Raw genomic sequence first — 26,449 nt, forward strand, 5'->3', positions numbered from 1 at the left:
TTTTGCATGTGAGGAGCTAGCAGATGATGTTAAATCGTATCTCTACTGATAAATACTTGTCAATGAAACTAAATAGTCCTGTTTGTGAGCCTACCTCAGCTTTATTTACTGTGAAGTCACACAAGGCATTTTATGTTTTGACAGAATTAAACAAGTACTTGTAGTCCTGTACTGACAGGCCAGGGAGTCCTGCACATATTATTGTTTCATTACTGCTTCATCTATTCGTTCATTTTATGTATTTTTACTAGAATACAACTTCAAGAAGCACTTTGAAGGAGTATTTGCTATGTAATGATGATGTTTAAGGCAGAAAACATCTGGGTACATCACTAAAAAGGTTAAACAACCTCCTATTGGAGAAGATTATAGTTTTGAATGGATTTGTCTTTTATCTATAGCTGTGTTTGCAATCTGTATCAATTAGAGGCATTTTCGTGTCTCAGAAGAATGTCTTTTTTTCTTAGCACATCTTCATTTTCAATTGTTCTTGTTGGTTTGATTAATTTAGGTTCAGCCAATAGCACTCCCCTCTAAGCATATAGTTATTGCATTTAGCTGTGATACAACTGCCTGCAAACATTCCTTCATTTTATCAGATGGCTAAGCACTCTTCAGAGCTGCCTTCTAATTAATACTATCACCCAAAGCAATGAAAAGGCTGTCAATGGGATTTGGACCCAGGCTAAGGTTAGGAGTAAGTGATTCATCAATCCCAGGACATGCAGGTAGAAAAATATAAGCTTTTCTTTTTCTCTTAAATGTTTTTGACCTCTGGAATTTCAAAAAGGCTTTTGTTACAGTGACATAGGAGTAGAAGAGCAAGTAAGGTTAATTAGCCTTGCAGGAGACTTTGTAATGGACCAGGTGAAGCAAAATAGATGACCTGGAATTTATGAACCTGAAACTGTAAGAAAGGATATAGTTCTCTTCCATTAGTCCTAGTATTTTCAAAGAAATGTGAATCAGTAAATAGTGTACTGCCCTGTAGGGGAACAAAAGCATGCAGTTAAAATGTCCTTCAAAAATGTGATTTTTTTTTCAGGAGATATTACTGGCACTTTTACACCATAAGAAAGGCTAACCATTAGAGGAAGCCACTTGGCTGTTCTCACTCATTTGGAAAATGGTATCTTAATAGTCCAGGAGTACCATCTATCCACCTCTTAAAGGATCCCATGGAGTAATTTTCAATTACATGATCAGGGAGTTTGTTTCAGGCTGTTATGTAAATTATTCTCTTAAAATAAGACCAAAACACATTGATGACCTGTTTATTGCAAATAAACTTTTGTTTTTAAAACTTGGAAAACGTGGTTAGAAGATCTGGAGTTACGTTTAAATGATTAATTCTTTTCACATCCCAGTGAACCTCTACAGATATATGTTTTAAGGATCAAAATTGCTTAAAAATTTCATTTGTGCTCTGTCGCAGCACAGCCCAAAGTGAAAGCGTTGTTATGGAGCTAGTCTGGTGTGTCTTGCTACTTCTCTGCTTAAAACTATACCTCTTCAAAATGTGTATGTTTATAAATCATTCACAACTGAATATGTAAACATTGCTTTGCATTGATTTGCAATACTGGGAACAGAGACAAAGATGTCCTTGATATCTTTTACACTCAGTGAACTGCTTAGACTTGTGAGTGAACTTGCTTTAGGTTGCACAGGCCACACTTTGTTTGCTGTGTGAAGCCACAGGTGCCTGTGACGCTTGGCCTATTCCGTTTGGTCAGCAGTCTGCCATGAAAATCGGACCATAAGGGCTCGCAGGAGAGAAAGCCAAGATAGCTTGATGCAAACAAAGCAGAATGTATTTTGTGGTAAGCATATTTCTCCTGTTTAAATTAAGAATACATGTCATGTTTAATCAATCACAGTTTAAGGAGATACTGTCATAAGTGCTATAGCTTTTATTTCTTTTATAGTATGGACATTTTACCTAGGGTAGTTTTCTGTGTGCTCTTGATTCACTGTCTAAGACCTTATATTGACACAGTTATGGCCAACTGAAGACAAAATCTATACAAAGAGAGGATAATCTGACCTTTGCACTCCATGCACATTAATAAAACTCTGGTTGGGGTAGCCATATATGAGTGAAACAGAATCAGTAAGCAACTTGTCAGATGGACAGAGTAGTGCACTATGCATGAGACTGTATTTAAAAGGGCAGCAGTCTCCTTTCATTTAGACAGAAGGACAACACAGCTGGGAGCCAAGTAATCATTCTTACATTATCACCTTAAATGATCCTTGTCTCTTTTTCAAGTAGATATCAACCTCTACACCAGCCTGGAACACAAAATTCTCAACAAGCTCTGTACATTGAACATCTGGGCAAGTGTAACTGTGAATGTTACATACACTCCTCAGGTGCTGCATAAAGCTTATTGTGTTGTCTGTGCATGACTGATGGAAGCCCAGAAGTTGTCTTATTTTCTCGTTTTACATTATTAATCTAGAATCAAGCTTAGTGAACTGAAATATTTATCATGAAGGTTTTCCTTCCTATATCCTTTTTCATTTGCAGCAAGGTTGTTTTTCGATTTCTAATATGAAGGAAGATTTGGTCATCACTCTTCCATTACACCTCTCACTGGGAGTCTCAGAATAGATAAGCATTTTCAAAAGAGGCTGATTTTAACGATTGAGCAATTTTACATTGCGAACAGATCTGCAAAATATTTTCCTCCCAGTAGAGATTCATTGTTATAACAAAGTAATGTGTTATATGAAACTAAATGTCACTAAAGACTGAATTGTATATTAAAACAATCCAATGGAGAAAAAGAAAGCGAAAAAGAACTAGACATTTGAACATGACTGGCATTCTTTTTCAAAAGCATTTGCCCTGTGTATGGCTTTATTTCCCTGTATAGTAAGTGGAGATAGACTAGTGCATTTATTCTTTATGTAGTATAAATGCTGAATGCATAGGAAATTGTCTCCTGTTTTGTAAACATATAACTTCCATTGAGTCTAAATGTGGATATTCACATGTATCTACAGTATGTACTTGTGACATCTTCCAGCACACACATCACCCTAAGTCCATCACAGTCAGCACATTCTCTTATTGTGTCTTTTTAAGACTCTCTTCTCTTTGATCCACAAACTGGGATCATAGATCTCTCACAGTTTTAATCTCACAAGGAAGACTACACAGTCCTTCTCACTTGCTTTTCTCTTGGTTCTCTTACACAAATCACTAGTTTCTCACCATCTCTGCACTAAATCCCCATGAACTCCCAGCTGATCCTGTTTGGCCATGGACTCTGCATCACTGACACAACAGCAGCTGGTTGGTTATTTCCTTTCACTTCTCACGCACTCAGACTGTCAGTTCATGGTAAGGCCCAGGGAGGACTCAGGACGCATCCTTTGCCATCTAGACAACTTGCCAAGTAATGCCCATCATGAACCTACCAACCCTGGGTCAGCTGGCCAACAGTGTTCTAATTATGTTCTAAGCTAATTTTTTACAAGCATCTCCAGCTCAGCAAGCCCCCAAAGCATGTACTGTAAGCCAGTCCGTCCCATTGCTCGTGTTTAGAAACCTGCCCTCTAGAGCTCTCTAGAGCTCCTCCTTTCAGGCCGGAGCTTAGACACATATTGAAAACTTTTTCCTCCTTCTCAGTGCCAATTACTTATTCACACCAACTGTGCCTCACTCTACAGGCTTTTCCAATTAACAGGTGGCTCTCTCACAAAGCCTCCTCTTACTACCTCACTTTAATGTTCATACATAGAAATGCAAATGCACACAGATATAATATTTTTACTTCATTTTTTCAGTCTTTTTTTCCATGAAGTCTATTAGCGTATACCCAGAGGAAAGGGAAAAATCATGAATCTTTTTTAACAAACCCAAAAATAAGCCAAGGAATAAGAACTTCATGATCACAGTCTATAATTCCACATTCTATAAAGCTCGATGAAGAATGCAAGGTCTGTAGAAACAGATCTGTTATCTTTTCAAGGCAGCAAAATTTGAAGCAATGTATAAAATGTGATATTGCCATTATTATCTTTCGTTTTATTTTCTTTTTTATTAGGTAAAAACCGATCGTCCATAAGCATTGCAAAAAATACAAATAGCAGAGAATGTACTACGTGCTAATGGATTGAGTGTGAGTTCCTTAAGAATTAAAATTTGAGTTACTGCCATAACTTCAACTACGACAACTATGTTTTTTTTAGACTGTACAAACAATCAGTAATTAAATTAAACAATATGGGCTTCTGATAGAAAAGGGTGGCTTATAAAACTCATTATTAAACCATATGCAAAATGGTGTTGTAAACTGGACTTCAGCCAATGCCAACATTTCACTGTCTCTTAAAAAAGGTTAGAATGAGAATCTAGATTTATGAGAAAAATCAATTATAATGTCCTTGGTAGCTAGACTATACTCCAAAATAAAATACAATAAATCTCATTTTTAATAGTTCCTATTAATGGTTACTCTTGTAACTACTAGTACAGTTGTGCTCTATCTGAATATGAATTACAGCAGTTGCAGTTCTGTAAAATCAGGTGGTCTTTACAGAACTCAGACCATGAAGTAACAAGAGCTTGATTAAAGAAACAAGGAATGATACCTAGCAAAAGAGCCTTAATACAGACAGATCTAATGATTCCAAAGGAAGATAATGATTTATGACATGCTAAAACATGGGATCACATCTCATGTCATGCATATGATGTCAGTTTTGAGAAATGTATTCTTTAAAGCAATTAATAAAGCTGTAGTTGATTGTTGCTCCACAGTGTTCATGAATGTGGATGAATGACATACAGAAGAAAAAGAGGGGAGGGAGAATATGGAGGAGAGAAACATGTTTCTGAGCAAAGAAGGAGCATGAGAATCATTCACTGCAATATAAGTGTATGCTTGACTTTCCCAAACTGCTCTGCTCTCCCTCTTGTTGGGGCCAAATGATTCTGAAGATACAGGACAGTGAAACATGTCTTAGAGCATAAATTTCATTTAACAGTTAGATATTAATAATATCTGCACAGTTAAATTCATTAATGCAAAATGTCACATATTCCCTGGTCTAATTGGAATTTCAATTGTGTGATTACTTTGATTAATTTCTTTAGTAAAGCAAATGCAGTTTGAAACTTACAAACTGAGTAAGTTTTCCCAAGCATAAATATTTGCCTTTTAAAAATCCCTTGTATTCAGTGTGAATGTTATGCTGCATCATATTGTGCTATTCTCATCCTTCTAAACATTTTTTACTATTTTTTCATTGTATATATTTTTCTTATAACAAAATATACTTGTCATTTATTACTTGTTGATGTTTATGCATTGTTTAATGTTTAACCATGTCCGTGGGTAGTAGTGAAATTTCAAGCAAATTAACTGAGTTCAGACAAAGGGTGCACCTGCAACTCTAGTCAATTCACCACTCTGTTGCTTCATATTCTTATGCATCTAATCAGTGCAACTCAAATAGCAGTGGGGATTGGTGGTGCGCCAATCAAAAAGATTTGAAACTGACTCCAATGTAGTACAGAGAATAATAGAGAAGGGATGACTGTCTTGGGCAACAGAGTTGCACAGATGTTGATCCTAGAATCATAGTTAACCCTCACAATATACACATAATATTGCTCAAGAGTTCAGTAGCAAACTAATTGAATTTGTTGATGGTACAAACTGGGAAACTGGCAAATATCAAGGTACAATAACAAAACAATACTCATTTTGATGCTTAAGGAGGTGAATAATGAAATAGGTTGAAGAAACTGAACCTTTTCAGCGTCTATGAGGAGATCTGATTGAGATCTTCAGACTTTTAAAGGAGATCAATGAGGTAGATCTCATAGTAGCAATTCCATATTAAGTTGAGAGAGCAGAATGAGTGTAGTTGGAAAATGGTTAACAGCAAAATTCACAATAATTTCTTATGTAGAATTTATAAGGTATAGAATATATAACCTCAACATACCTCAACATATTGTGGAATTGGAGATTAAACGTTTAACTGATACCATTATAGAGTCTCTCAGTAGATGTTCATTTAATTAGTCTTTCTGATGCTCTCTTTCATTCTCTTCATCAACTGTCCCCTTCACCAAAGCCACATTAAAGGAATGGCAAACTAAATTATCTAAGCAACATGGAAAACACCACGTTCAATGACAAGAAGTAACTGTAGTAAAGTTTGTTTTATTTTTTTCTATGAAGAAAATCAGAATAATAAATAAGTTTGTTGTTTATCCCAAAAGCAGTTCTTCATGAGCTTTTATAACATGCATTTCCCATCACTAATACTGTTTTATGGTTTTAGAGTTTGATGTTTTGTGTAGCTCCAGTGATCACCAAGCAGGATGGATATACTGTGGAATTGTCAGCAGCCAAAGCTCAAGAAGATGTTTGTGATACATTCAGGATGTTCTCATCTTAAAACATAAAGATATATTAAAGGCATGTGTACACATGTGTTAAACTGATGGCAACACTATACACATTTAAAATGAACTTTTCTTAAATGTTTTAACTGTCCCCCAGTGAAGTGCAGAATCCTAAGATCGCAGAAACTACTATTTCTAATTAAAACTTTTATTACTCAGTTTTTGCAAATTAAAGTGATATATGCATTTCCTAACTTAAAAGGGTTTCACTTTATGTGTTAGGCAACTAAAATGCTGTTCTTAAAATCAAAAGCCATCAGTATTCATTAAGGCATAGTCAAGGACTCATAGATGCTTTACGTCAGATAGTCCAGTAGTTAATTTAGCAGAAAACACATGACTTTTTAATTTTGTTTCATTTGGAGGATTCTGATGCAAGCAGGCACCTTCAATGACATACAGTATTTGCAATGTATATATAATATATATGTTAAATTCTTGTTCTGTTTCAAAACCAGGGCTCTGATAGTTAATAATTAGCATGCCAAGATGGGTTTTCCACACATACATGTGCTGGTATAGAGAACAATAAAGGCAACTGAATTATGCCCAGGAGAACACCTTTATTATTTTGCAGTTTTACTTAGTGTGCACCTCCAGCCACACTAACCATATTGTTTGTAATATACCATCATAAATATCTAGTTTAATTGGAGGAATCCATCAATAAGCCAATTTCGAACGGCTTATCCTCTGACACAAGATGATTTATGAGAACAGAAAAGCAGCAGGGGTCAAGCAAAAAGCTCCCTTACAGTGGCCTCCGGCATTATCTGTTAATATGGTTCATAACCACTGGTAGAATTACAGTAAGTGTAGAAAATGTAAAAGAAATAGTCAGCCTTATATAGGTACTTATTTTTATACAGTGAGGTCCAAACAAAAAAGGAAGAGTAGTGCATATTGCAACATGGACACATTTTCAACATAACTATTCTATAACTTTGGGGAAAAAAAATTAAACAGCAACCACATCAATTCTATCCATTCATCCATAGCCAGAGCTATTCCAGCAAGCAAGAAGCACAAGGCAGGATACACCCTGGGTGGGATGCCAGTCGATCACTGGGCACACATAGACACAAACATGCACACACTCACACCAGGTCCAATTAATCTACCATGCCAATTACCTTCAATAAATCGGAGTTGTAACACTATTGTGATATGTGCATAAGTCAGACCTCAGACTGCTTATTTCTACCATTACAAACGTTATTAAATAACAGACAAATGCAGTGCAATTTGTGCTGTCTGAACAGAGGAAGTTGTGTTTTTTCTTTATGCAAATCTTATATCACATTGCTACAGTGCATTCCAATCTGAGCCCTTTTCATATTTCAGCTGTCATACAACACTATCCATTGCTCCAGTGTTACTATCTTTTTGAGATTTTATGGAATATAGTTAGCTGTTGTATTAAATAAACCTCTCCATTTTCTCAAAGAATGCCAACCCTGTCTGGTCACATCAGTGAGAGTTTGCAGTGACAGATTGGGTTGTGACAATTGACAAATTTAAATTGGTGCTTTAAGAGAAAAATAATTGCCTTTCCTAAACTTAAAATGATAATTCATCTTAGTCAGACACCACTGAATCTTCATGGCTCTGCAGCGCAGATCCCTTATAAGAAATGACAAAAAACAAAATTGCAAAACAAATAATGGCACTGGAACTAAACTAAATTATTTATGCCTTTATGGAAATAAATGCATTTCATGGTTTGAACAAGTATGTCCACGGTGCTTTCAAGCTGCCTTCAAGCTGCATTCTCTGGATATGCTATGAATCTGTATTGAATTTAACGTAAGTCAAGATTTCTTTCCTTATGAGAAAGAATCTGTGGTTTACATTATGCAATTTTAATGTGAGAAAATAAATAAATTGGCTGTGATGGAGTAGGGTGAAGTAGGCAGTGGGAGACTGAAGAGCCCACTCCTAATTCAAACCAAAATTGTTTCATTTCTACAATACGGTGCTGTGCTTCTTAGAAAGACGCATATTTGTATCATCACAAATAAGCTTTATATCAATATGTATGGGGTTCTTTAGTAAGTATTCTGGTAAAAATATAGTAGTCAAATGCATAAATATGACTATTATAAGTTTATTTGATATATTTTGCGATAATTTGAGTCAGATTTTGTTTTTACCAATTATTCTATTATTCCTTCAGGGAAGTAAATTGATATGTCATAATTGCTGATGTGTTCCATTTTTTTTTCGTGTTCTTGATACTTTACTTCATTTGGTAGTGCATCTAGTCCGCTATATAGAATCCGGGCATATAGGCTGTTTTCTCCGTATGCACATTAGCTACGCCATTTCTGGTGTGTAACTTTTCATCGAATCTTTCAGCCTTTTTGTGATTAGTGGTTGTTTTCTGAGCAATTGTCTAACCTCCTTCTAACAGAGTACATTGTTTTCAATCGTTAATCTTTATTCGAAATTCTTAAACCAGGCATTGTAATCATTCGTTGTTCTGTGATAGCATTAGCAGTGTTCTAGGCAGTATTACTAAGGCTGTAATGATTCGACTATGTCATGATAGTAATGAAAGCGTAATCTTCATTTGTTTTAGCCAGTTCTCTCGGCCTCTTTCGCAGCTACACGTGAGTCAGCACCACGGCCAGCAACAAGTAGAAAGGGGTGCGTTCAGTACCCTTGCCCAGGTGTGACAGACCGAGAGGCGAAGAATGTCCGGTGCAAATGGTTTGAATGCAGAAAGTACAAAAGCTTCGCTTATTATTAAGCAATTTAAGTGCGCCATATTGCTTTGTTCAGGCATCTTTCTATGTGCGCAGACCGAATACGAAACCTTAGGTCAGACAAAGAGCTGTTTTTGTAACTTTGTCTTTCCTTTCTTTAGACGCTCCCAAACTTTTAGTTAGGACGGTGATTGATGACGGACACAAGAGGTGAATTTGCGTGGGGGGTAATCCTTTTTTAAGAAAAAAAAAAGCTTAAGAAGAGCAGAACATGTCTCCTAGCCTAAAGTATCAATGTGATGAAATCAAGGTGCAAGAAAAGCGTGTTCTTGTTTCAGTAGTTACGTAAGCGGAACAATTGAAAACAGGTCTTATTCTCTTCAGAAATGCACAGTTTGATGAGCAACGTTTAAGAGCGTAATAGTTGTTACAATTTCCCGAGAAGCGACTGATATTCCGCTGTTTGCATAAAACAGCACAGCTTATTAAATTTCAAAGCAACGCTGCTTTGACCTAACTTAGTTCCGCGAAATCTAACTAATTTAGATTTAGTAACTCACTAGAAATTAAATCGTTATTTTATTTTTGAGCAGCCATCATTATCCGAAGCGACCAATATTCACCACAAGTACAGAAAAATGATAAACATACTCATACAAACATGCATATACATTTATGAATCTGATGTTGCCTTTTACATAGTAAAGAAAAGAGGAGATTTTTTTATATTGGAGGTGACACGTTGAAAAAGTAATGTAATTTCGTTTTTACTCCGGTTTCATTGCTTTCAAGTTTCCAGTCTCTCTCGTACATAAATGTTTGGATGTAACCCTCCACCCCTTGGGCCGCTGGCCACTGCCTCTTCTGATTGGCTTAGACGTACTTATTATGCAAATTGGATGGGGGTCTAGTCAAGAGCCCGTGAGCTGACGTCATAAGGCAGAGTGGCAGCTGACACGGAGAAAGAAACCGAGGGAGAACGAGAGGGAAGGAAAATATAAAAGATAAATAAGGCGAAATTTAAAGGACCGAGGGAGGGAGAGAGAGAAATACAGGAGAGAAAGAGAGAGAGCGGGTGTGTGCGTGAGAGAGAGCGAGAGAGAGAGGGAGAATAGCCGGCCCATTGGAAAAAGATGGCTACAGTCACTGCGAACGGAGTGCAGCAGGAGAATGGCTTCAGCACCACGAACAGCTCCGGCAGGATGAACGGGCTGAGCATCGGGCAGAGCACCATTCCCATGAAAGACCACGATGCCATCAAGCTCTTTATCGGGCAGATCCCTAGAAACCTGGAGGAGAAAGATCTTAAGCCCCTGTTTGAGGAATTCGGCAAGATCTATGAACTCACCGTGCTGAAAGACAGGTTCACGGGAATGCATAAAGGTCGGTCTCTCTGTAGAACCTAGGATCATTACTTTTTGAACAATAAAGTGCTATTTTCAGGTTGTCACTGTTGGGGCCGCTTCGCGCAACAATTTCATTCGTAATGAGTGCAAGCGCAGAGGTTTAAGGCTATGTGCATTTGGTGCGCGACAAACTCAAATTCAGTGCATGTTTTTCTTTGTTGGTGTTACTAAATTGTAGCGGCGGTTCCCCAACAGGCTCTTCTGGAGACATCAGCACAATAAACTCATAGCGGCTGATGAAGTTAACAGTAAGCGAAGCGGACAACACTGGTTCGCTGTTGTTTGGCAATTTTCAAAGACGAGAAAGTTTAAACAAGACGCAGATAGCTAGCCGTTTTCACAAGAGCGTAGGTATTGATTTCAGGTGGTTGGGATGGAAGGGTTAACGTCGGTAGTTCTATATTGGACATCTGTGAGTTCTAAATAGTAGATACAGCCAAATTGGATTGATTGTTTGCTTTATATTACGAATGAGGTCATTTAAAAATTAAGAGCTGGCTGTGTACGTCTCTGTATGCATTGTTAACTGTGGTGTACAAAATTAGACAAGGGACATTAACTTCATTTGTGTTCTCGGTCACACTGTAAGAAAGACTAGATCAAACCAACCTCAACTAAGATGCACAAATTTAATTTTTTTTGTCTGTAAGGTAAGCAGAAGATAAAAGACCAAACTCCACCCACCAACCCATGCAAGTTTATTCGTTTTCTTTTCCCTTCTTTCACTTCTTTCTTTGATAGCAAGATAAAAATATTCTAAACATAAATATTGTGCCTCTTCGATTGAAATAATCACAAATCTCTCCAAACCCCATTCTGTTTCAGGAAATCATAAAAAATGACCAATGAGAAATCGAAGCAGCTCTAATTTCTGATAAATATTTAGATTAAATTAGACCTTTATTATCACAAAACTTGGGAAATTAATTCACTAGCCAATGTACAGTAGCTGGGCTTTGTCTGTGGTGGCTAATACACTTCGGCAAAACAACTGGCAAAGGAAAATTAAAGTTGGCTTACATCAAACAAAGAGCTCTTTCATCTGACCCCTCCTCCGAGGTTAAAGTATTGATCATCAAGCTCTGAACTTGACTTGAACATCCAGTTAGAAAAAACTGTTTTCACTACTTTTAACATATATGTTACAGACATCAGTTTATTGTAATTATGATAACCTACAGTACATTTAATGAAAATGCCAACATTATGGTAACTTACATTTATTTAGATTTGCAGCCCAGTAATAAATTATATATATATATATGCTATTTGTGTGGTCAAGGTTAAAGATGCCTTATGAAAGTCCGCGGTGGGATTTGTATCACCAAACGTTTTTTATGAAAGAGTTGTTGAAATATTTGCGTGAGAATGAAGCATGCACAATAATATATCTATACATCAATGTTATGTATAATAGCCTACTTGGCAGTTGTATCCAAACTTATTTTTGTGATCTAACAAAAAGGGCTATGAAATAAGAAATATTTCACTTCTTTTTGAGCCCTGCTAAGTTTAAGTTATTCGAATGGAAGGATTGAACAAGTTCTTCATTAGTCACGCAACCTCCCTATTTAAGCTGCATGTTTGCTGCAAACGTCAACCATTACATTTGCCAGTGAAGAATGAAAAAAATATATATTATGGCGGACAACAGACAAGTAAACGGTTTGTTCCTTCTTTTAAGTTTATTATACTAACAAAATTTGCACGATTTGGCCCATGTTCAAATTTCCATTCATACATTGTAACTGAAGCTGTGAAATGAACTGTAACTCAAAAGTGGATATAAATTAGCAATGCTATTAATTCAAAGCTCATTAACATTCCATAAATGCACAATAATGTATTATTATTATTATTATTAAAATTATTATTATGTTCCTTCTATATTAAGACGAAGTGATTAACAAACTGCAGATAAAGATTTTTGCACACACAAACGTCTGTGTCTGCTGGTAAATCGTTCACATCTTGTCGCTTAAACGTACTAACCATAGGGGTTATTATAACTTGTCAGATGCAGAACACTGCATTTATTATTAATAAGTTTGTCAAGCTATTATTTCGTGTTATGTCAGAGGTCTTTAAGATTTTATGGGACTAGGAAAGTAAGCTTTCTTGTTATTTTTATGAATTGCGCTCCACCGGGTTTAGTAAGTAGGCTATACCATGCTGAGAGATAAATGTTGCAGTGTGCCGCGCATTTTTTGATACGCTACGGTTATATTCAGCCCTTTTATTGAATATGTTTTGCAGTCATTTTTATTTTATTTTTCGGGGGGGATCTCCTTGTATTTCATAAACCACGGACATCATAGGGATGAACATATTGAAAAACAAACGATCACTAGAGAAGATTAGTCCACTGAGCCGTCTCTCACATCAATTACTGCTCTCAGAAAATCTCCTTCTGAGCAGCAGACTTCGCTAATCACAGAGAAACAGGTCGCTTGCTTGCCCTGTGGGGGCTACAAGCTAATGCGCTCTATAGAATTAATACAGCTACTTTACATCTCGCACCTCGGGATCCATATAGCGTAAGAACAGTGGTAAAGAAACAAGACACACAAGTGACGAGCACATTTTTTGAGAGCATTCTGTTTTGGAAATTTACGTACGGCGAAAGCAGCGTCTTCTGGACGTTTTGTATCTTCGGAGTTTCTGTTCAATTACTGTGTGTAAATCAATGTTAAAGTTACACACGCTGTTGTTATTGTTTTTAAATTTCTGGCTTTCGGTTCTGGTGTTACAAGTATACGCAAAGGTGAAGGCTACACAAATCCCGGACAAAGATATACAGTACTACCACAGGGGACGTACGTTTCTTACATGAAATGAAACTACGCTCTGTAAGGATCGCAATCCCAGATTACTTTTCACCGAAAGCGTCATGCTGTGCTGCCAAAGACAGCAGCTTTTGATTTTAATTCAATCAGTAGTATTTATGCTGCTGTATATCATTCATTATTAGTAGTAGCAGTAGTAGTAATATGAAAGTAAGACGAAAATAATTTTATGCAAATCAGTTTACAAAAATGTATTCCAGAACATAGATTTACGTCTTTTAGGCTTATTATTAAGCATACATTTTTTATATTTTAGAGTTCTCCTTCACAATGTGTAATCTCGAACGTAATGGCCTTCTCAAACGAACAAAAAAAAAATCATCCTTTTATCTACAGTACATACGGATGTTTGTGATCTACTGTTCATCACTGTTCACAAACATGCAAACACACAACGGAAGACTGCATATATACATATTTTAATTCAATATTACAAGTAGTTTCTTTCACTGAATATGGCAAATCATTAGATTTTTTAATTTGTTGCTGATGAATTATTCAACTGTCTATCCTGTTTACAGTAACAGCAGGAGACCTCTTTATAAACCCATTTATCAAGAATAAAGAGTAAATAAGTAAAGCTAATCCACAAAAACAGCTAATTTAAATGCCACTGAGTGCACATGCAAGTTTCGGCTCTCAGCACCTGAATCTTCTACCGTATGACTCCTTTTGTTTCTATTGTAAGTCATCTTGAGAACCATGCAAAGTAGTCTGTTTTGGACATCTTATCATTTGATGGTGGTCAGACCTAAAATTACTTTAATGGTCACTTATTCATCACCACACATACAGTTCTCTTCCTAACAATCAGGTGCAGAGAAATTTATTCATACGATGTTGAACTATTGTTACAACTCCTCCAAACGGGCTTAAAATCATATCTCTTTAGAATATGTTAGTCACATAGGATGTACCACAGATTTTCTATTGCCAAAACACCTCTAAACTAAATAAAACACAAACATAAATTGACATGTTTTAATCACATTGCACCTGGATCATTTTATATTTGTTGCATATAAAGTTATTCATTGTTAATTTTAATAAATCATCTCGACATTCATAGTCTTTGGAATCCATAATGCTAACACTGAATGTTTTGTGAGTAAATGCAACAGTTCATTGTTGGTGTGCTTTTTGCGACATAACATCTGCCAAAGCATTATGGCTATGAAGGGTTAACCATGCCAAACTATTTCTTTAGATCATGTGCTAGGAAACTGTATGAACAAGAAGATGTATGGCTCCAGGCTTTATGTAAAAAATCAAAATCAAAGCACCAAACTGGTATTCTCTGTTAAAGGAAGAGAAGATAAGCAGTTTTACAACACTTTCTGCAAACTCACTTGTGTTAACAATGTATGTATTTAGGCTTCTTTTCATTCAACAAGTTTGATAAAGCCCTAGAAAAAAAAAGCACTTTAACCGAAATGTCACATCACCTCTAACATTTGCCATTATTTTTCAAGCACAACATTTTGCACATGCACTGCTATTATTCATAAATATTGTTGTGACTTTCTCATCTCATTAAAGCAGTTTGCCCTTTTGTTTAAAATTACAGTCCTTAGTACCCTTATAGGCCTTGCCTTTCTCGGTAACGTAATTCCTCATTATCAAGGGCTTGACTTGAATGCAAAACTCAACTGTAAGAATCCAAATGCATTCAATATGAAACATTGGATGTGATGTGAATTAATTTGGAAAGAAAAACAGAAGGTCAATCTTATTGTTACCTTACTAAACAAAGTTTTTCCTCCACTTAAGGAAAAACTCCTAGAATTAAAATATTAATTATAATAATTATCCATAGTAATTCACCTCAAAGACTGTTCTGTGTTTAAAGGGCATAGCATGAGTCCTGATGTTTACAGGTGGCACAGAATGTTAATAATTGATTAAATAAAATAAAATTACAACCCACACCCCCCTACATATAAGCACACACCCAATAATCATTTCTACAGAAAGAAGAAATGATTTCTATTCTTTCTATGAACATCTGAGATATTCTGTAGATTCTAATACAACCTGTACTACATCCTAGAACAACCTGTTAAAAGCAGATACACAGACAACCTGTCAGGTTTTGTTTAAATTTCCAATTGTTCTTTATTGGAACTTTTCGGGTTTCTCACGAAGTGACTAAATAGTCTGAAATTCAACTTGGATAAATTAGAGTATTGGCTTTTAGTCCTTCGTAATGTTTGGGTTATTACTCAATATAATTATCTGTATTAGATTTGTATCTCTTCAATAATTGTTTCAAAGATTTAGTCCTGCTTATTAATTACTTCATACATTACTTAATTAATAAATAACTGTCTAAAAGTCAATTTAGTCCTACATGAAATTTGATGCACAGTCTACACTTAATGTAAATTTATATGGAATAGTTCATATTGCTATTTAATTATTACATTGTGAGCATATTGTGAAGGGTGGTACAGTGGTTAGCATGGTTGCTTTGCAGTACTGGTGCCCTTGGTTCAGTTCCTGGGTTGCTGTCTTTGTGAAGTATTATATTCTCCCTTTGTTTGTGTGGGAAACCTGGGTGCTCTGGTTTTCTCCCACAGCCCAAAGATGTGTTGTTAGAGTTGATTGGTGTTTGGTGTATCCTGCATTTTGCCTGTTGCTTGCTGGGATAGGCTTCAGCTCCTCTGCAGCCCTGTATTGGATGAAGTGGTTAGAAAATGGATAGATGGAATCCATTTATTTCATGGTGTGTCTGAGATTTGCATTTCTAATTATTTCAGGCTATGGCTTCATGCTGGCAGTCCGTGCTCAGACACAGAAGTCTTCATTCACCTCTGAGTTTTCACCCATTCTTTTCTTTTCACTTAAACTTGTAGGTTTAGAGCATTCAATACTTAGGGTTACCCCTCATCTTCAGAACCCATGTTATTAACAATAAAGGCTCATAAATATTTTAAAAAATTCTTAAATGATTAAGGTGATCAAGCTGTAATCTCAACTCCATTTAGTAAACAAAGTACAGTATGTTGAATGTGGTTTTCCAAGTGAAATCTCTTCTTTTGTTTCAGGAGAAAAGAAGGCTTTCTGCACTCTTAGACTGCTGAGTCTTTTAAGTCAGAGTACCTGTACTCAGAGATTGTAACTTATTTTCCTTTTTTTGAATGCCCTTGGAAAAAGAAATCTTCATAAAGTTCTTTATACACGGGACAGAGAAGGTTACAGTGGTAATTAAAACCATGTTTTATTATAGTGATTTTTTTTGCTTTTTTCTTTGATAGGATAATGTGTTAGCATGACAAATGCCAATTGAAACATTAAGAAACAAAATGTGAAGCAACAATTCATATTTAATAAAATATCCTTTAAAATTCGAAAGTAGCTTTTTTTGAAGACAGGTTCATTCTGATTAAGTGTGCAGTGTTTGAAATGCTTTTTCTGAATTCAGGACTGCAGATATCAATATTAGGAGGAAAACATTAACTTAACTTGCAGAGCAACAGGTGATCCACAGTGTATAATGAAGTCTCAGCCACACTTCACATGCTGTGTCCAAATGAGAAAGTTCGTTCATAGTTTTAAAACATTCCCAAAAGAGAAATATATCACCATTACAGGAATACACTATTGACAGTTTCATAGCACATCTATTTTCCAGGAAGATGGTTTAGCATATCTCATAAATACACTTGACTGAGTGTTGGAAATGGAAAAAAAATGTCCAGTCATGCTTTGGTAGCGCTATGAATCATATGCCTTTCTTAAAGCAGAGGGCAGTCTTTGGGAGCCTTAACTACAAAGGGTGGTTTAGCTGCAGTCTCTCTACTATCATTTGATTAAATCCTGTAATACCTGAATACTGTATTCAGACACCAGCAACACAGATGCATTAATCTTCTTACAGTCTCTAGTGCACAGGCGATGGATTTGTAACAAAGGCATCTATTTGACAAAAGAAAAGACAGTGTACTTTTACCAGCCAAAAAAACTTGTAAGATCTTACTGTTATATTTTGTTTATATTGAGAAAATCACTAAAACAGCCTACCTGACATTTCCTCTTGGATTTACTGTATATTTTAAGGAAAGACAATATATTGAGTACCTTATGTCTGGGAGTCATGAGTATTGTGCAATCCAGCATCACTTGTCTCTTTGAACATTTTGACCTGTTGTAAACATGCAATGTGGATACACTTATAGACACTGATTACATATAAAACTAAAATGAAGTGCCATTAAACAAAATTTTGTTTAATGCATGTGTTTTGCATTTTTTCTTTTGCTATCTCCAAAATAACTTACTGGAGAAATCACTGCTGTGTAATTATCCCCCTTAAGAAAATGCTCCATTTTCACGGGATTGAGAATAGACCTTTGCTGATTGCTGATTCCCTTTGAATGCAAAAAAAAGAAACAAACAAAAGAAGGAAAAAAAGAAAGAACAAATCTTGTAGATGCTCCTTGGAGTTGCATTTGCATATTAAAAGATTTGCCTTATCAGCTCAGTTATGAAAAATTGAAGAGAGATCTTCAGCACTTTGGGAGAGTTTTGTTAATACCTTCAAAAAGAATTCTTAGCTGAACTGCCAGAAAACAGGGTCCGCCGGCCCTCCCACACACAGTAATACAGCCATTACAAACCATTTAAGGCTGAATTCATCTCCACAGCAAATACAATATACTGTAGTTTCATACCTTTCTTGGTGAGAGCACATCTGTTCTTTAATCTGAACCTGAAGAGCAGTAGTTGAATAAGGTATCAAATAAAATACATACAGTACGCTTAGAATATCACATGAATTCACAAAAGGTATATAATATTCTATCTACTCGTTTGTCTCCATGGTTACAAGCCATTTTTAAAATCTAATTATGTTACAGATGCCTTTGTTAAATGCTGTGCAGTACAGCTCCTGTTTGATATCACAGAGATTGAGATAAAACACTTGCCTCCTCTTCTGTCAAGTAGAGCTTTAAAGGGGAATTCGGGATGAGGTTGGAAAGTAGTGGGGGGTTGGTATTTCCTGAGGAACAATGTAATGCATTATACTTCCGAGAGCTGTGCAGAAGGCTTGGGTCTCTACTCTAATATATATTAGATTACTTTTACATCCAATATAATTATGCAAAAACACAAGAACAAACTATGAATTACAAGGCATTGTACATTGTGCTGATGAGATGTGGGACACAGTGCTACTGGCTATATTCAGACACAATTGTTTCCTGATAGCTTTCAATAGCTAAGATACTCTACTCTTTATTACAAATATTCATTTACATTTTCCGCTTTGGCAAAACTATACACTGTTTAGCACATTAAGTATGTAGAGAGTTGATGCCCACATTGGAAAATCACTCCTCATTTTAAGAAATAAATGCATACAGTAAATGTTTGTCATATTTGTGCTGCCTTGAATTTTTGAGCATTAATCATTTGACAGAAGATGAACTGTCCCATGATATAGCCATGTAGTGATTTAATCTGGAGTCCGTTTTCAGAATCCTGAACATGCAATTCAATACCAAGTGTGCTAAAGTCTATAGCATCTTGCAATCTGTGGTAATACTCGTGGTGGGTTGTGTCACAGTAATAATCTATTTTCACAAGTGAATACAGAAAGATTGGATCTCCAGTCAGGGATGGGGTGGCTCAGAGTTATAGTATGTAACATAATTCAAACAAACCTGGCTGTCTTGCTAGAGCTAAAGGCAGAATCATGAAGACTTTTTTTTTTGGTTTAGGAGAAATAGCCGTAGTAATTATGAGCATTGAGCTTATGTTCAAGTCATGAAACCTTTTGTGATCAGTGTCAATATTGTATGCATTTAACATATATGTGTATATGAAGCCAAGAGAATCATTCTATTCCATTGTATTAATCTTAAGAGTTCCTACATGTGTTGTGTTTGTTTGAGAGTGTTTGAGAGCTGTCAGTAGGTTCTATGGTCTTTGAGTCAGTGGTAATGCCTTATTTCTATAATCAAGATTAATTGGCTCTTAAAAATAAAACTGTTCTTTATGTAGCAGGTATCTGGGGACTGTGTTTTTCAAATTCTATCCCAGCAGCTGTTAACACCTGGTCTATGACAGCCTTTTCACAATTCCACTTTGTCAGATGGCAATGAGAAACTGGCAGCCATTCCTCTGACATGCCCAGAATACCTGACATGACAGGGGGTATTCAGGTCAGGACTGAAGTGTACTTGTTAGCAGATCTTAGAGAGGCAGCTTTTATAGTTGCTTCAGGTAACATGTCAGGTTGAAGTCAACGTCATTTTCTCTTATTGTTTATGAATGCAAAATAAAACGGCAGACAAAATTTGTCATCACAACTTTCTTATTCATCCTGTAGCTTCATTATCACCTAATCATATTCCTTTATTTTTCATAATATTGGGGTTTAAAGTTCACCAGGACCAAGGAGTGACAAACACAATGATGGAAGTTTTTCATCACTGTACCAAAGCACTTCAGATTATTGCAAAATTATAAATGGAGAAATGTGGCCAAATATTGGCATTTCTAATAATTTTGTATCCCACTATTTGCAATTTTTCCTTCTCAAGGACAATGTAAACAGATAGAAGCTATAGCAGTAATTATGGTGGAATGGGAATCACAGAAAAATGGATCAACAAGAGTGATGGTAAAGAAAACAGATCAAACTGTACTCAGGGTTCCAGAAAGAAAAATGGAAGAAGGTCTCAGAAACTATAACTCAGACATAAACTCCAAAGCACATGGTTTTAGGAATATGACAGACCACCAAATTCATTTATCCATTATAAAGCATTCTTATACAGTATAGTGAAATCAGGAACATACGTTTAAAGGAAGTACTGTAGTTATCAGGGGAAATTTTGATTTCTCTCACGTACATTGGGAACAGTGTCAGCAGTTTAAAATGAAATGGCAGATATGGCTGCTTTGATACTCATTTTGTCAAATCAACTGCTAGAAGGAATGTCTGTATTGATCTAGTCTTTTCAAATGATGAAGAGAGGGTTCAGGGAAATGAAAAAGAAATGACTATTAGATAACTGTAACAATATAGTATGCTTTGAGGTAAATTTAGAAACTGCAAAAGAAAAACTCTTTAGTTCAGGATTGCAGATTATGAAAGGTTATAAACTTTTTACAAGAAAGTGAATGTGATCAGATAGATATGGAATCAGCAGAGAAAGGATGGCAGAAGTTTAAAGATATTATGCTTGAAGCACAGAACTGGTTTATCCCAGGAGTATGTAAACAAAGCCAAGAAAGCAGTGAACTAAATTGCTAAATAAATTAAATAATAAAAGTACAAAAGATATATTTTTTTTAAAAAAGAAATGGACCTATTTAAAGAGAAGGAATATAACGAACTGCAAGCACTGGTTACAAAGGAAGTGAGGAATGTCAGGTGAGAGACATAAAAGAATGTTGCAATGGGGCTAAAAGAAATAATGCAATTTTTTCAGCATTGCAACAGCAAACAAACATAAAAGAGAAGGGTCTCAGAGGTAATAATTGGAAACTCTTAGATGATGGAAGTGAGTATTTCACCCATGTGTTTACAGACGAAGGAACTGATTGAGATTGATGAATTTCAGCAGCCACTAGACAGGGGTCTGACTGTGAAACTGATAATGAAGAACCCATCCATAAAAAAGTGATCAAGTTATCATAGACCAATAAGTCTCACATCTGCTACACATACAGATATGGAAAAGATATTTAGATCCAAAATGTAGGAACATTATAAATATGATCCTGAGAGACATAGATTTAAGAAAAGATGTTTGAGTACTTTGAACACAACAACAGTAATGGGAACAAACAAAACATACATTAGGGTTGTTTTAAATTTTTAGACAGCTTTGATAAAGTCCCTTATATATGATTTATTCTTAAATTGCATCAGTAGGCATTCAAGATAATGTGTGCTTCTTAATGTGTAAGTGGGTGGAAAACAAAGAGTGCAAAAAAGATTTGGGTGAAGTACTTTCAGGTATTTTTGTTAAGAGCATTAAATTCTGATTTAAATTGGTCAATTTCATGGATTATACCAATATTGAGGATTAACAAACACTGTTAAGAAGCTGCAAAGAAAATTTAGAAAGGTTTTGACAAAAATCAAATCAACTGGGCAAAGAACTGGCAAAACATTTAATGTAGATAAGATCAGAGTGTTACAGGAAGTGTAAATCTAAATCTAAATACAGGAAACACAAAGAAAATGATTGACAGATCATATACATTTTTGATGATGCAGGGAGGCACTAAAAAACAAACAATGCTAGGATATACAGTATAGTGAAGTTGTACTTTACACTAGTAAGACCTCATTTAGAATTGTGTACAATTTTGGTCCCCACTTTATAAAATAGACTTTGGTACTCTGAAATAAGTCCTTGTATGAGTGAGCACATACATTTCGGCACTACTGTATATTAACAGGCTAATATAACTAAACATTTTAGCCCTGAAGAGAGAAGATTATTAGGGATGTCATTCCTGTATTTGAAATTCAAAGGTATAGACAAAGTCAACACAATGCACTTCTCCAGAATCAATGCTAACCAGACGAAACTATGTGCAAATGCATTTTAAACTGGGAAAAATCACTTTTTGTGATTGCGTTGTAAGAATTTGGGAAAAGCTACTTTTAGCAATGTTAAAGCGTATACTCCAGAAATGGATGGATAAGATCCTCATCCTAATCTTTAGATACTAATAACCAAACTATGGTTTGTTTGGGTTGAAGAGCCACTTGTAATTTATAACTTTTCTTAAGCACAAAATGTATTATATAAATTAAGTAGTTTGTTTACCACCATAGCTAGTTTTCAGTTTTTAACTTTCTCATATTAAACTTAATCAGTTTTTAATCCCATATCTATTTACAAGTATGTAATGTACAGCAAAGCACCATATATAATATTAATAAAAATGGAAAAAAGGGGAAAAGATAAATATGGATGTCTGGAAAATAGCTCTCTTATATTAGTGTCAATGACTCATCTGATTAAACGCTACCAGAGATCTATAAGCTGCTGTCTTCTGAAGTGTAGAGACTCCGTCGTCAATAACACAGCTATAACTGACAGTGTTTTCTCCAGAGGTTTACTTTGTGCTGACAGATTCTTGGAAAAGGTGTTGTGTTTTAATCTTGTGAAGCACCGGGCTTCTGAGGCACTTGGAGGCAAGAGATTGAGAGACCCAAATACCAGCCCTTATGTCAAGAAACTAAACTTGACATAACTCTACCCGAGCTTGAAGACAAGTGGGTAACTCCTGCAGAATTTGGTTATACCATATCCACATTAAAAGGAGTATTACATGAAAATAAGATTGCATTGGATATCTATATTTCTTGCACTTAAATGATGCTGATGAGCAATGTACCACTCAATGTAACCTCAGTCCTGCACTTTTTAAAATAAACACCTGAAAACTCCCAAGTACATTTTAAAATGTATTGATCAAACAGCTTATACAAAAATTATTTTCTTTGAACCAAATCCTTACCAAATTACTGCATGACAAAGTGGTTACATCATTACACTTCTTTCCTATATATTAATATTATGCAGAAAACCTATTTTAGTAAAGAAAATAAATTGAATCCACATGCATTTTGTCCAGCTTTATTTTTTCTTTTTTCAAAGCATATATTCATTAATCGTCATTAGTGGGTATTTTAAACTTTAGAAAAAAAATATGAAAAAAATAACACTTCATTATTAAATAATAGTATAATGTTTTGATCTTTAAAGGTTCATGACTGTGTTGATCAATCATTCATGATTTGAAGATTGTCATGAGCTGTTTTACAGAAGGCTGGTAATTGCTGTTGTGAGTTGTTAATACAGTTAATTACCTTATCATGCAAACCTAAGAATTAACGTATTGTCCATAGATGATTTTAACGTATTGTCTATAGGAGTACATGGAGTCATGAGGCACTTTTTCAAAGGGTTGCCTTGGCTTGGACCCAATGGAAAATCCATTTTTAACAAACTGGCAGTATTGTTTGGGTGGTTTCTGGACAGAATGATGGAGTGTTAAAGTCAAGGTTGTGGTAATTATTTTTTCATGAGAGAAAGCACTTCTGGCACCATGCCTGATAGCAACAATCTTCTTCTGTGGTTTAGCATTATGCAATTTAGGAAGTAAATTAGTAATGTACTAATAATTTTGAAAAAAAAACCCAAACATTTAAAGTCAAGAGCTTTTTTTTCACCTTTTTGTTTAACAATATACAGTAGTTGACATGTACACCAAGTCCACATACTATATGTTATAACACAATGATTAGTAAGTACATGGTAGAGGAAAATATACAACAGAGATTGGAGCTTAAGATTGTAAAATGTAAAACTTGCTGATAAAGTTTTAAATGATGTATCACAATTTGACAACAACCATCACAAATAATTTTGTTTTATACCTTTGAAGAAAGATATTATGTAGAACTATCTTTTATTTTTAATGTCCTTATTATGCTTTTATTCATGTTTCATTATTTTTGCATTCATCACATCACAAACCTCACTCCTAATGCAATAGTAGTAGAAATTTAATAGAAGTTCCCCCTATGTTTGCCTGGAAGAAAACTAAAAGAATAATCACAATAAAGACATATACAGTGCAATAAAATAATTGGAATATTGAAATATATTGAAATGCTCACAATAATGAACAAAAAGCAAAAACAAATCAGCTAATTGATTGTTTTCAGAACCTCTAATTCTACAAATTGTGTTGTCTCCCCAGAAATAATACTGTAGTCATTTTAATATGTACAAGACCTCCTAAGGGACCACCATAATGACTAAGTAGGTTCTGTTTTCAAGCAGAAGCTGTTAGTTTAAAGAAAAATAAACTGACTTTAGCTGAATGAATGGTGTTCTCCTGTGCAAAATACATACAAGTGTCTTCAGTTTTCAAACATTCATATGTTTCACCTCAAATTTTAACGTTGTAATTAATAACATTATTATAGTTATTTTAACTTCGTATGTGTTTTGTTTCATCGTTATTATAATACAAGCTTTTTTTAGTGTCCTCCAATTGTCTTTTCTATTGTTCCTAACGTTTAATCGTAATATTGAGCACACCCTTCTCTGCATTCTCATTCTGTTATTTATGCATTGCAAAAAACCCAGTTGTTAAGAATAGATTGGAGAGACCCAAGGTGTAATTTTAGTTTAGTGGATGTACTGTAGTCATTTCCAAATCAGGGTAGTTCTCCAGTCCAACATATTCATGGAATTAAGTCCAAAGCTCACAGTTGTTTACAACCTTTCTCCATCTGTATTCTCAGGATGTGCCTTTCTAACATACTGTGCCAGAGAGTCTGCACTGAAAGCTCAGAGTGCTTTGCATGAGCAGAAGACTCTGCCAGGGGTAAGTGATTTGATTCCTTCATGTCTTTCATCTGGCTGTACTGATCCCAGCAACAATCTGATTGTTTGCTTACACAGTAACAAATTATATATCTATGGGGTTTCATTCTCATTTGTTTGCTGTAATTCAGGATCTTAGTAACAACCTTTATATTTCACATACACAGGCCTTTTGCGAGTTTAAAAAATACTATTTTTTAATGAGTTGTAGTGTTATTATTAAAAGTTTTTTTTTAAAGATGTTTGGTTGAAATGGTTAAAAAGCCTTCCATCACTAGACAGCATTCTTCCAACCTTATTCTTTCCAGCCTTATCTACCACTTGAAACCTCCATGCTTGAATCTGTAGCAGAATGGAAACAAGTTGAGCAGTGATGTGTAGCTACTGTCTTCTTCAGCATTTGTACTGAGGTGACAAATGGTCAGAAGCTGCACTGTACTTTAAGGGAGACAGCTTCCCTGATAATCCTTGGCATAACAGTACAATTTTGACTTAGTCCTCTACAGACTCTGGGACACATTGCAGTTCTCAAAGAGAGGCAACAAAAACACCTGTAAAAGAGACACGACCACTAGGAAGGACCTGAGCGGCGGATGTCTTTCAATCAATTAAGACTATTATTTTGTAGCCTTTGGAAGAGATCATTAGAGACAAATAAGGAGGCCAGATTCTTTGTGGACAGGAGAGTTTTGAAGTGCACTTGGCTTCCTTTTTAAAGTGCATTTCAGTTCAGAGAATGAGGAGACGATAAAACATTTTTTTTCTTTTTTTAGCTTATCTGACACAGGGTCTTACAAGAGATGTGTACAGAGAGCAGACAGCCTTTGTCACCTGGAGGGCTGCTGGAAAAGCCTGCTCTCCGTGTTTGTTCTCTTTTTGAGTCAAAGTGAGACATTTTTTGTTTGTTTTTTCTGTGCTGGGTCTCGTTTCCAGGAGAAAGCTCCGGCTGTATGTGCGATATAACAAACCGCAAGAAAATCAACAAAAGAAACAATTATTAACTTTGTTCCCTACCTGTGTAGGGTTGTCCACAAAAAAAAAACTGATGAAAAGCTGCTCCTAATTGTGAAGGCTTTTCCCAAGGCACATTTTCATCACAGTATCCAGGAGAAATGCTTAAGCCTTAATTACTTAAGTGAGGTGCAAAGGTCCTTTATTATCACGTATTATGAAGCAGCTGTTCCATAAGGTAATGTTATTCTGTCTTGCATAGGTTGGAAGCATAGTCATTGACCAAAAGTTGTAATTTATTTACAGGTAATGAGAAACTAAAACCTTTGTGACATTACCGCTAACACAGACATTCTAACAAGATTTCCAGATGTGACCGGAAGATTATTTTATACAACATGCTATAGCAAAGTTTTTACAAAGTTACTGTAAAGGTGTAGTGGTTTTGTGTAACTATTGTACAACAACTATTTAACAGCTATTCTTAAATAGGATATTGTAAAGCCACAAGATAATAGGTTGACATCTCTTATACTCTTATATTTAGGCTGTGACAACCTGTAAAATAATATATTGATGATATCCACTGGAGTTTAAACATTTGCATTGCTTATGTTTATATACTAAGTTGCAAATATTTTAGCATTTTATCACAATATTTAGTTAGTTGTGATATTGTAGATCACAATAGGGGAATAAACTACCTCTATCAAAACCCATAAATGCTTATTAA

General features: G+C 35.4%; 1 protein-coding gene across 1 annotated transcript; it reads left to right on the forward strand.

The window, feature by feature from the left end:
- The first annotated feature begins 10,274 nt into the window (after window positions 1–10,274).
- LOC148831653 (CUGBP Elav-like family member 4) lies at window positions 10,275–25,801 on the forward strand. Its single transcript, XM_088920040.1, has 2 exons — window positions 10,275–10,524; window positions 24,684–25,801. Exons 1-2 carry the CDS (start codon window positions 10,275–10,277, stop codon window positions 24,902–24,904), a joined length of 471 nt encoding a protein of 156 aa, XP_088776166.1. The 3' UTR covers window positions 24,905–25,801.
- The last annotated feature ends 648 nt before the right edge of the window (window positions 25,802–26,449 follow it).

The sequence above is a fragment of the Atractosteus spatula genome, chromosome 7 (assembly GCF_055471065.1).
Source record: "Atractosteus spatula isolate fAtrSpa1 chromosome 7, fAtrSpa1.hap1, whole genome shotgun sequence".
Lineage (NCBI taxonomy): Eukaryota > Metazoa > Chordata > Actinopteri > Semionotiformes > Lepisosteidae > Atractosteus > Atractosteus spatula.